Raw genomic sequence first — 12,873 nt, 5'->3', positions numbered from 1 at the left:
TACTTTGCTCTGCTCATCACACTTCATACAAGTAGAAATTAATATGAGTTAAAATAATTTTTTAAAACTATTATGTTATATATCTTGAGTATCTGCATATACATATAAGTGCAGATTCATGATAGAATGTATACATTTCAAAAGTGAGTCTAGATCTGAAGGAGAAGGTAAACACCAGAAGTTGTAACTTATGCTGGAAAGGAAGGACGGACATAGGAAGGAAAAAATTGGAGGTCCTGAAGCCTGAGAAAAGGTAGAACAGCAGGACATCTGGATCATACCCAATGTCACATGGTAGATAATAAAGGAGCAGTTAGAGAAGGTAGGTTAATGTATAGCTAGAAAAATGGAGTGGGGGGGGGGGGGGAGGGTATTTAGAGTCCCAAAACTTTGAGACTTGTTTTGAGGAAGGAGGAATCAATAGAAGATTGATAAGTTGTAACGAGATCTGAAGAAGGGGAGATCTGTACAAAATGAATATGTTGTAACAACATTAGAGCATGGTCAGGGACAGTTTAACTTCCTGTGGCCTAGTGACAGGCACAAGAGTGAAGATTCAGAGGTGGGTTTGGCAGCAGGAATTTCAGAAATTGGATCCTTGGAAGCTGAAGACAGAGCCACCAGTGGCAGAATAAATTCATGATGGGAAGAGGTTGCAATTAAATGTGCACAGAGATCTCGGAGGGTTGTAGGCTATAAACAATTACTTAACTGAAACAGGATGAGACCATGAAAGAATGTGAAATCAAGGAGGAAACATTTTACAATTGAAGCATTCCTGGACTGGGCTGCTAAATGAAGACAGATAGCTTGGGAAACTTGGTTGGTATGGACAAGTTGGACTCCATGAAGGGGAGCCACTTGGCATAATGTCTTTGGATATCAAAAGATGTGCCATGAGGCACCACACATAATGTTCCTTAATAACACCTCATGGTGCTGGGGTAGTATATTAACATAGATAAACAATTAGCTAAGTGAAGATAGAGTGTTGGGATATTGGGTCATTCTCAGAATAGCAACCTGTAACTAGTGGACTGCTGTAAGGATCAGTGCTGGGGCCCGCAATTATCTACAGTATATAGTGTATTGAATGAAGAAAGTGAATACAATATCGCCAAGTTTGCAAATGACACAAAATAGATGGGAAGGCAAGTGACCAGGATGACAATCTACAGAGAGATAAAGAAATGTTAATTGGGCAAAAAACTTGGCAGATGGAATATAACGTGAAATGTGAGGTTACATACTTTGGCAGGATGAATAGAGGAGCCAAATGTTATTACGTGAAGAAATACTATAGAAAACTGCAGCAGAGAGTTTGGAAGTCCTAGTGCATGAATCACAAAAAGCAAACATCTCAGCTCAGAGGGTAAACAGCAGACAAATGGACCGTTGGTCTCTATTTTAAAGAAAATGGAGTATAAAAATAGTGAAGTATTGCTAGAATTATACAAGATACGAGTTACACCATAGCTACAATGCAGTGAAGGGCTTTGGCCCAATTATTGCAGAATGATATACTGCTAATGATGTGGCAGTCTAACGAAGGTTCTTTAAATTGACCCTGGGCATGGAAGGATTTTCTTATGAGGAGGGCAATGGGATACAGTGGGAAGGTGGGACTGACTGGGTTACTTTACAGACAGCTGGCATAGACTCAACACACCAAACTGTCTCCTCCCATGCCGCAATGATGTACATAATTGTACAATCAGACATCTTGTTTGCCCTATCGTAATTCAAATTTGTTCTTTCATTTAGTGGCACAATGAATGTAGGAATATTATCTATTGGGCTATGTGCAAAAAAAAAAGTCAGTATCGAATGATAATTCACATATTAATGCATTTCATTGTAAGTTTCTATTTTACAACACTAAAGAGAGGCGTATATGCAATAATCATTCTGAGATCCTAATCAGGAATCAGCTAAAAATGCATGATTAGATCAAATGACAGATCATTCACTCTGTTTGGACTACAGTAATGACAGATTTTGTCGTTGCAAAATGCAAATTTTCTAGTTCTGATAACTGCATAATTAAATGATGCCAATGTGAGCACGTCAAACAAGTTGTAATTGTTCTGGTTTTAACTTTCTACAGATTCTCTATTTTATTTTTTAGAACTGACTAGTTTTGTTGGGAGTGTCCACCATATCTCATTGATTCACTCTAGATTGTGGACTATTTGCTCAATGCTATGGTACTCATTGATATAATGGATGGAAATGACAGAACAGCTGAAATGCATTTAAATATATTTCTAATTACAGTGATTAAGGTCTTTTACAACATTGTGTGGAAAATGGACTGGATTGAAATTGAAAAGCCAAATCAATTTTTGCCAATCTAACTGTGTTTTCTCAATGGCAGAGCCAAGGTTCGCATTACATGGTTCTTCTGGATCTTTTGGCAGATACAGGTGGCTCATCTATAACATGATGGTTGCGTTCTTGTGTAACGCCTCATTATAGAAAAATCGCACTTTAAAAACAACGCTTAAAGTATTGGCAATATAATGGAGTTACAACCAACACACAATTTAAATGCTTGTGCTGTAGAAAGTGTCTCCAATTCGTCAATCGTGTTAATGCAACGCACATTATAGCAGAACAACCTGTATCACCATGAATGATTTTTTGTTCCACGAAGCCCAACTCCATATCATAGCGATCCAAATCAGAAAACTATTGTCAGTATCCTACTTGAGAATTATGATGGTCAGGACTGAAGGAAATGCAATACAAAACATTGTTATTAGGGAACAATGTTTTTAGATCACATCATTAGACAATTAAACAGACTGTGCTGATTTATTATTCACTTTCATATTCTGGGCACATTGTCTTTGAAGTCCAGACTACAACCTCTTCAAACGCTTTTTCTCCTCTACTTGCAAAAAAGTACACAAATTCAATAACTGGGGCCCTTTTGCTCCATATAAATGGTAACACACTCTTATAATCTCTGGGCTGGACTTGGGAGTACCAAATGCATGCTGCATTGTGTAACAACTACTGTATTTGCCAAAATGTAAATACATCTGCCGCTTTCCAAAAAGACTGAACAATTAGGTATGAGAGCAATGATTTGAGGGAAAATTACATTAATGAATTCAGCTTCAGTTTTCAGCTTATTAAAACTAATTATAATTATCCTACTTCATCCAGTTAGTCAGTTTCCAATGTGAACAATCCCCTATTTATGACCCCACAATGACATTATCATTATGCAAGGAAGAATTTCAAAATGCCCTTCTAAAACTAAAGTCAAGGACATTGATGATAAGTTTTGAAAAAACAGGCAGAAATGCAGAATGCAATCCAAAAGCACCAATGAAAGCCCACTGATATTGTGCAATAAAAACAGATGATTGATCGAATTATTTATACCCTATTCAAGGGATTGTTAATTGGTTCTTCGCTGTTCCCTACTGATACCTCAAAAACTAAGTAACTCAGTAATCTCCTGAAAAACACAGCCAATTAATAAAAGTATATTCCTGTTGCAAATTTACCCTTATTAAAAATACTTTTTAAAAAACGTCATTTGGCACAAACTATGCCAGAAAGAAAGGAAGTCTACATATTCACACAATCCTCAGGCAATCAACCTGTTGGATTTATTTCATTGTGTATTTTGTGGCCAAAATAATGCATTGCTTTAGCTTCAATATATGTACAAATTCCATTCTGTTTGCTATGCTAGTTACTGTCAACTAGTGACTGACACAGCAAGCATTCACAGAATGCATGAGTTAGACACACATGATTAAGAACGATAAGGTGCCAAAGAACACACACAATTTAGCTGAAACAGAATCAGAGTCGTGATCTTTAGCTCACTCCAAAACAAACAGCAGTGAATTTCACGCACACAGGCTGTCCTGTAAACAGATTTATTCATCACCTTTGTTTGTGAGGCATTCAACCCTGTAGCCAGACCAAGCTGGGCAACCGACTCCTGAACCCAAGGGAACACGGTCATGCACCACATTCCATAATGCATTATGACACCAGCATACAGTCACCATCATGTACCAAATATTGCATAGAAAAATAAGTGTCAAATTTAAATATTAACAATCTATGAGCGTACATAAATGAAATAAAATTATTTGCTAAAACATTTAAATAAAATTTGAACACTAGGTTGAATCATATCATGTAAAATTTGATGTAGGATTCCCTCAGAAAAAGCTATAAAACTTGATGGGTATCAGTTGTTTCATGCTAATGTCGACTGAAATTTCTGTCAGAGTTATCTGCTAAGATATAAATAACTGTTAATTTGTAAAAAAAAATGAAACTGTTCAAAATATATTTCCCTACGTGAAGGGTGCTTCCCCCAAATGCTCTTTTGTAAACATAACCACATGCTATTGCAGCTCATCAAGAATCAATCAAAGCTACAGTTTGAATAATTAGTCTGGTCGAGTTAGAGTGCTTGTTAAGCCACTGATCAGTCTTCCATGATTCCATTTAAGGCAGTGGGAAGGAACCAGCCTTCGTTCCAAATCCTCGTCATTATCAAGTGACAGCTGCTGAAAGTCAATGAGGATCTGGCTACAATAACCCACTCACTAAATTACAGTCATAACAGGCCGGGCAGAAAACTCTAATTAAACTTACTTTCCCTGTCTTTCCCTCATGGTTACACTTTGGACATTCCCAGCAGTTTGGAAGCTCTTCGTTGACAACTCCATCGCCATCCTGTACCTAGTAACAAGTGCAGGAAGTTCACGTCATTAATAAAAGTCAACTGTGATAATTGCTAATGCTTCAGCAGCACAGATGAACAAAATAATATTTCTTACTAAAAATACAATTAACAATTGATAAGGAGTTTCGTACATTGATATTATATGAAGACCATGTTAATCGGATTGCTGTTTTCCAGAACTTTTCAAGGTTTTGGAATGGGAAGAAACAAAACAGGATGGAAAACAATTAGCAAAATCTTTATAAACAAGAGCACTGTAAATAAAATATTTCTGATTACAGCACATATTTCAAATCATGAACTACACTCATCAGCCATATTGTTTTGCACTATTGGCACATATGGAATGTGTCCCTTATTTCAAACAAGGCAGGGTAAAGAGTACAAAGGTGTAGATTTCCTCTAAGTTTAAATCAAGGCAAATTTCCAGCAGTAATAACGTGCTCAATCCAGCTCTTTATAGTCAAAAATATTGTGTTGGAAGTCAGGTTTAAGCTATGGCACTGCACTTATTCAGATAAAACAGATATGGTAGAGTGCACTAGTTTCACAGTCGCGATATTTCGGAAACGTTTACTGTTCGATGCATAGAAGACAAGTGTTTCCATCTCACATGGTGCACACAAATCTTGCTGGAGAGCCTCTTACTTCACAGCTTTTTAATGATCAGCTTTGAATTAATTACGTCAGTAGGTGGGGGATGGAGAGAAAGTGAGGACTGCAAATGCTGGAGAGTCAAGAGTTGAAAGGTGTAGCGCTGGCAAAATGCAGCAGGTCAGGTAGCATCTGAGGAGCAGGAGAATTGACGCCGGGCATAAGCCCTTCATCGGGGCGGACGGAGTCAGTATCATAAAGTCCAGATCACTCTTATGGAATCCAGAAAATTACTTACACAGCGAAATGTTGCTGTCACACAGAAAGTTACAGGATTTTGACTGAGTAACAATCAAGTTCACTGGGAAATGTGAAACATTTAAAGCTGAACAATGCACTTTAAAGGTGTGCTCAGAAATACAATGGTGACCAGAACTGAGACGTCAAGCAAATTTTAATTAATTGCCTCTATTTTCATGTTAAATGGCTTAATGGAGACTGGTTAATCTGCTACTACTCAGCTGCACTACTGAATTGTGGACATAAACTGATAACTCCAAGTTTTACTGAAAGGTGAAAAATATTTTGTCGCTTTTACAAAACAATAAAGCTATATCTTTAAATAAGTGCATAATATGAATCTTTAAGTAATTACAAATACAGGTAGTTCTTCTATAATGCAATTCTTGTTTGTGTGCAACCCCGTATTATAGAAAACAGCGCTTTAGAAACTGCGATATAATCGAGTTACAGCCAACTCATGTTTTTAAAGTTTGCACTTTAGAAAGTGTCCTAAATTTGTCAATTGTGTTATCGCAGAATCACCTGTAAGTATAAATTATGATAGAACAGTGTTTTAGGTTTAATCTTGCAGTTCTCACACTGCTTCACAGAATCCCTGGAGTCTTACAAAATATATTGATAAAGATAAGGTTTAAAAAAACCTAAGACAATGGACATTGGGATAAATGTCTACATTAAATGTGCTATATCAAGGTAAGTAGCTGTTATAAGGTTTTATCACAAACTAATTACGAACAAAATACCCACTTTAGCAACTAATACACTAAGGAGATTTATTTATATTTATACATCTATGGACTTCTATTTCACACTGATGACAATACACAATTTTTTATGACAGTTTCCTCCAATTTTCCTTTAGAACTATTTGATGACCTGCTGGAAATCAGCTTAAATATTAAAAAAAAGTATTCCAGCAATGGTCAGTACTTTTAAAAAATGAAGGGAAAGAATTACCTTTAACTGCTTTACCTTTAAGCAGCCAGGATGCACAATTTCATTACAAATTGAGCATTCCATCAGCATAAAATTGAACTTTTCCTCCTCTTCTTCCACAGTGTCCTCCTTTCCTGCTTCTCCACAAATGAGACAGACTGCTGTATGTGGCAGGACCGGCTATGGAGAAAACAGACACCGTAAAACTGCCATCTATGATACTTCAACATGCCATCATAACCCACAGCAATTATTCCTAGTCCATACTAGCATTATCTTTGTAGAACTGTATTTAACTATTCCAGTTATATGTCCGAACACACGACTGTGGTTTGAATCACTTTTGCATACTGCCTTAAATTTCGAATCTGTGGCCATTCCAAAGTCATTCTGAGAAACAAATCTCCCTCACCTAATTTCATTTCTTCCAGTGTATTGCTTTTTATTTCAATTTACAAAGCACTACAAAGTATTTACAAAGTATTTAATGTATTTGCTCTTGAATAATAAACATAGATATTCCAACAAAACCTCATTTACACCACTCAAAGTTCTCCTTCTTCTTAGTGCACTCAGTTCCAAATAGGATTAAGCTGAGGAGTCCATAAAATGCCAATCCAGTGTCGCATCTTATAGAGCTGTCAATGCTATCCCACTATTCTAGCAAGCCTATATTTGCCAACTTCCATTGCTTCCTGCTTTCCAACACATTGTAAATAAGAGATTTGAATTCAAACATGTCCACAACTCTATGCCATCTTACATCTACAACTTCATTCAGATCTTTGTTATCATATACCTTCTACATTACTAGCTCTGCATTAACCATTACTTTCATTTGTTTATCAATTGCCGTCTTCAGTCCTCCACCTCGTCAACTATCTGTCTACAAAAACCAATTCAAACCTGTTTGACTAACACAGCTCACTTCTATTAGTTCTACCCTTACTGCATTTACTTGTCATTTCACTTTTTATGCAATCAAGGTATTTTATCAATAAAGATATTTTATAAACATGTGTAATTCTAAAATAAAAAGAGCAGGAGGTTGCTCTCTGAAACAACAGAAAAGCAAGAGCAATACAAAATCGCCTGTACTCCATAATATTCCTTTAGCACCAGATAATATGGAAATCCATGAGCGCTTGGTGATGCAATATCTTACCTTAGCTATCACTTTGATTTCAATACAAGCAACATTAATTTGTCTTAAGACAATGTTAACTCAATGCTCTGACACTGGATTACATAGGATGTATAGCACAGACACAGGATTGTGCAGAATATTTAGAAAAAGGCCATGTATCTCAGTCAATCTTCATTGGGGTTTATTTTCCATTTGAGTCTCCCTCATTTCTTTCTTCATCTATCATCCTAACCCTCTATTCCCTTCCTCTCATGTTTATTTAATTGCATCTTAAATGCAGCTACATTACTTGCTTCAATCACTCTCTATTAAAACAAGCAATAAAGTTTTGGCAGGATTATTCTGCAAGTTTCTCAGTGTACAGCATACCCAAGACTGGTTAAAGCAAATACTTTTTAGTCAGACAATTGAAACTGCTTCAAACATCAAATAACAGAACTAACCTCAACTTTGTACTTTTGTTTAGTTATTGAATTAAATGGTGCCAGCAATGTTTAAGCTAATTGTGAATCTGATTTAATATTTTCTTCAAGGGAACATGACAGCATAGCAAGTCAGGAAGAAACATCAATTCTACTTATCCTATTTAACCACAAATTTCTATTTAGCAAACACTGTAGATTAACTGAGTTAAACAATTAGAAGTTAACAGGATGGACAGATTTTCTGGCTGTTGTTTCCATGCAGTGTAAATACATGATAGCATAAAAAATACAAATTAGAATAAGCACATAAAAATATAGGCTTTAGTTCAAGGGTGGAATCAGAGAACAGCTACCTTTGCAGTTGCCAAGACTGCACATGGCCAGCCTCATGCAATTTCCTGAGGCTCATTTAATTGCAGATTCTTACAAGTTCTCAGCCTGCATTGAGCCTACTTACTAGAGCTCAGAGGGTCAAGACATTATTATTGGGGAGTAGTTGCTTTTGTGTACATTTACTTCCATTCAATTTAGTTCAAAATGCATAGTCGGAGAGCATCGAGGCATCGAAGAAAGATCAAATCATACATTATAGTTTCAACAAAGAATCATACAGCACACAGATAGTCATTTGTTCCACGATGCTTGAGATGACTCGTTGTAAGAGCTTAGCCATATTCTTCTTTTTTCTCCCCAATACCCAAATAGTTCTCACTAATCTGGATTACACAATCATTACAATTCAGCAAATCTGTCAATGGATCTGCTACAACGAATGCCCAAAACAGTCCAAAAGATGTATTTCAAACATTTGATCAGTTTTATTTAAGAATACATTCAAGGGATGTGTGCTTCACTGGTTGGGCCAGCATTTATTGTTAAGGGCAATTAGGGATGGACAAGGCATTGGTGAGCTGCCTTCTTGAACTCCTGCAGGCCATTGGTAAAAGGCAACCTTTACTGCCGATAGAGGGGGAATTCTACAATCATGAATCAGCATTACAAATAAATACGTTTAGTACATATTGATTCAGTTTCTGAGGAGTGCTGCACATTGTGTAACCATCAGCGAGATCACTACTTTGACCTTATGCGGAAGTTAAGGTCATTGATGAAGATGGTTAGGCCTAGGTCACTGGCTTAAGGAACTCCTGCCAAGATGAGGCTGAACTGACTGATCGGCAGTAACCACAGCCATCTTTCTTTGTGCAAGATACGATTCCAGCTAGCAGAAAATTTCCCCCAATTTCCACCGACTCTCAAACTTTCAAAATATACAATCTTATAAACCTTGGAGGTGTAAGACTGCTTTTGAAAGGTGTCTGAAATTTATGATAAATTAAAGGAGCTCATGTGACGTGCTCTGAATTTTGCCAATAATCTGATTTCAGTGCCTTGACTCGAGAGATGGTTTTATAGTTTTATTGGGAAGAAAGTGCAAGATGAATATAGTTTCAAATTCTTAGGCAAGTGTTGAATATGCTGTTGTAAAGAGTTGTGTTTTGAATTTCAAAGATAACAGAGCATTACGGTCTCAATGTTTTACCCTTGATACAAGGTCCGTGTAATTCACATTCCTGGTGAAGGATTTATGCCTGAAACATCAACGCTCCTGCTCCTTGGATGCTTCCTGATCTGCTCTGCTTTTCCAGTACCTCACCTTTGACTCTGATCTCCAGCATCTGCAGTCCTCACTTTCTCTGTGCAATTCACATGACCTTACATTACATTGTCTTTAAGAAGGAAACAGCCTAAGATATTCCTGTAAACAGGGATAGATTTATCTATTTGCGGTGTGGTGTTGAGTGAGTTTCACAGCATCTGGTCTGCTATGGTCCAGGGTGAATTTCTTCATGTGAGCTTTCACTTCGATAATTATGCAACTAAACTGCGAGTGAACCCATGCCCAGGGAGGCAGACAAGCTTGCCACTATTGTGACCAATTCCTTCTGTGATGACCAACTGTGGTAATATTGATGTAACATGGTTGTTAGAGAAGCGTATTCAACCCCCCGTATGAATGAACCACTTACTCTTCAGTGCACTGCACCATCACAAGCTGCCAACTACCACTGCTTTCAAGACAAACTGGTAGTAGTAGGTCAGCTTGACAGTGTGAAGTGGTGGCTGGGTTGGTCCAAGAGCAAACATGGTGACAATGGTGGTTTATCGATGTGGATTTATGTGGATAAAAGGTCCATGAGGATGGTGACCATGGAACATGCAGAAAGAAGTAGGACAGCAGAATGCTGGTCAAGATGGGCACTTGATGAGCTGTAGCCACCAGGTATCCACTCTGTTTTACCTTCAGGAACTTGCACAGTCTAGTTTTTGCAGTGCAGGAAGTGAGAACTGAAAATGGCATCTAAACAGGGCAAGTTGCATCATCAAATGCTACAAGATGTTGCATTTGACCAAAAAGTCAGAAATTTTACAAGTCTATGGAGGGTTAGTTAGGATTCGATGGGCTGAATAGCCTGCTTCCACACTGTAGGGATTCTATGATTCTAGTTATTATTTGACTCATGTAAGCAACTGAAAATCTCTGGAAAAGAAAGTTCAAGGAACATTAAGTACTGGTAAGCCAAAGAGATCATGTCAGCAAACCCTGGGGTCAGGAACCATTGAACAGTTTCCCAGGTTTTCCCTCCACCCACAACATCAAGGTGTCTAAGTGTGCGCAGGGGAGGTGTATCGTGAGGTCAGAGTTTTAAGTGGTAGTGTTTTGTGTCAACAGTCCATAGTTGTTCATCTGTAGCTATAATCTATTTATCCATAATAAATAATCATTCTTGTAATGAAGCCCTGGTCTCTGCTTTCGGTTAACCTGGATATAAATGCAAGTACATTGAGGAAATTTGCATACTTTGATAGCATCTTGCATTTTTATGAAAAAGCCAAGAATAGCGGGGCTCGCTTTCTAGTGAACAACCTCAAGAGACATGACATCTGGAATAGCATTATTATGGAATGTAAGTATGAAGGGAAAAATTAAAGTAGAGAAAGGGGAAGTAAATTATATTCAACAAAATATAGGGACATATGTTAAAGATGTAACATGAACACTAACTTAACTATAGCATTTCCTATAGGACAGCAGGGGAAAGGTGAAATTAACTTGGACTTTCTCATGGGGATTTTTGAGTTAATTATGTTGGAACCGCACTTGTGTGAACAATGCATTGAAAAGGTTTACTGTAGCTAAATGCTCCCTAAGAAATGAATAACAGGTTGGTCAACAGGTGGGAAAAGTGCAACTTGATTGAAGTACCTGAAGCCTAAAACTATAAAGCAATATCATGGATTTAACATCAAAAGGCTTTTTTTTAAAAATCTAGGTGACCTATTATTGAGCTCATAGTGCCATTGAGACTGGATGAAATTAAGATCAAGATCAAAGCTAGGTTGCTTTACTTGAAAAATGCCTCATCCAATGTGACTTGATCAACAAGGAGTTAACTGCTGACGATTGTGCTTATTAATCCCCAGTTTTAATGCCTTCCAAGCAGCTAACTCACTGATGAGTGAAAAACTAAGTAGGAAATGGCTGCAAAGCAGCAGAGAAACATCCAATCCACCTATTCATTGCTGTTTGTCATCAGCAGTCTTTTCTTAACTCTTGACACTAATAGCAATTTGCATACAACACTGACTAAATTAATTCCAATAATTTTCATAATTTATTTAAAAATGCATTTTTATTTCTGCTGGCAAAAACTGTAAATATGAATCATTTGCTAGTTTTAAATCCAAAACATATAAAACTGAGCAAAGCTGTGACCTCTACCACCGAGAAGGACAGACACAGAAATCACAAACCACCTCACGCTCTCTTCCAAGTCATATTATCATCCTGAATTGGAACTTTGCTACCTTTCCTTCATTGTCATTGGGTCAAAATCCTGGAACTCTGGCCGTTACAGCATTCCGGATATACCTTTACCATTCCACCATGGAATCAGTGACTCATTAAGAAATTGTGACTCATTAAGAAATTACAGTGTTTTTGTTTCTTTGAAAATGGAGTACGGTAATATGACGACCCTGCTCTCCAAAGTATACTACGTGAAGAAATATCTGAGGGTATGAACGTTTTGGGGATGGGACAGGAAAAAGAACAGGCAAGGAGGGCAGGTTACTGCAGGCCCTCCCAAAGAATGCCCCTTGCATTTATGGCACTTGCAGGTATGCATTTCTCTCCTCAATCTTACAGTGCAAATTCACTCTCAACCACTTTGCCATCCCAATTCTACACAACCTGGATTACCTTCCAATAAAGTTCCAGAACATCAGATATTTTCCAGCACTCAGTCAAGTGACTATAAATTAACATATTAATTTTGACAGAGTCAGTCAGCTACTGAACAGAGGAGCATTCTGGCCAAATCTATTCAATATTTACACATGCAGTTTTTTAGTAAAATCAGGAATGTTGCCTGCTTTTCCTGCCTGATTTTAAAAGCAGTTTTGTAGATTATTTCATCATTCTAAAAGAAACAAATTAACTCAGCTCAAAATGATCACCAAATGTTGGTTCTCCCTTTTGTTAAAAAAGATACTCTGAAGTTGACTGGAGACCTGCAAATTCATTTGAAGCATTCGCCGTTTACGATAATGAGCACACATTCTTTTGCTGCCTGGTTTCTTTTAACTTGAAGAATAGTTAACAATCTGTAACCAGCTGAATTAGAATATTTATGTGTGCTGCTCCTAAGTTTTGGTCAAGAGGATGGATGATCAGATAC

General features: G+C 37.3%; 1 protein-coding gene across 11 annotated transcripts in view; it reads right to left on the bottom strand.

Annotated features, from left to right (window-relative positions):
• Positions 1–12,873, bottom strand: part of LOC140487978 (lysine-specific demethylase 2B-like) — a 223,067-nt gene that overhangs the window by 24,784 nt on the left and 185,410 nt on the right. For 8 of the 11 annotated variants that reach the window (XM_072587462.1, XM_072587460.1, XM_072587468.1 and 5 more), the window contains 2 exons: positions 6,581–6,739; positions 4,636–4,722 (listed from right to left, as the gene is read on the bottom strand). In XM_072587462.1, coding sequence (XP_072443563.1) covers positions 4,636–4,722; positions 6,581–6,739 — 246 coding nt within the window. The remainder of the gene's footprint in view (positions 1–4,635; positions 4,723–6,580; positions 6,740–12,873) is intronic. The other 3 variants (XM_072587464.1, XM_072587463.1, XM_072587467.1) reach the window with 1 other exon arrangement.

Source organism: Chiloscyllium punctatum, chromosome 17, assembly GCF_047496795.1.
Source record: "Chiloscyllium punctatum isolate Juve2018m chromosome 17, sChiPun1.3, whole genome shotgun sequence".
Lineage (NCBI taxonomy): Eukaryota > Metazoa > Chordata > Chondrichthyes > Orectolobiformes > Hemiscylliidae > Chiloscyllium > Chiloscyllium punctatum.
The sequence above is the reverse complement of the archived record's forward strand: the minus strand, read 5'-3'. Positions and strand labels throughout refer to the sequence as shown.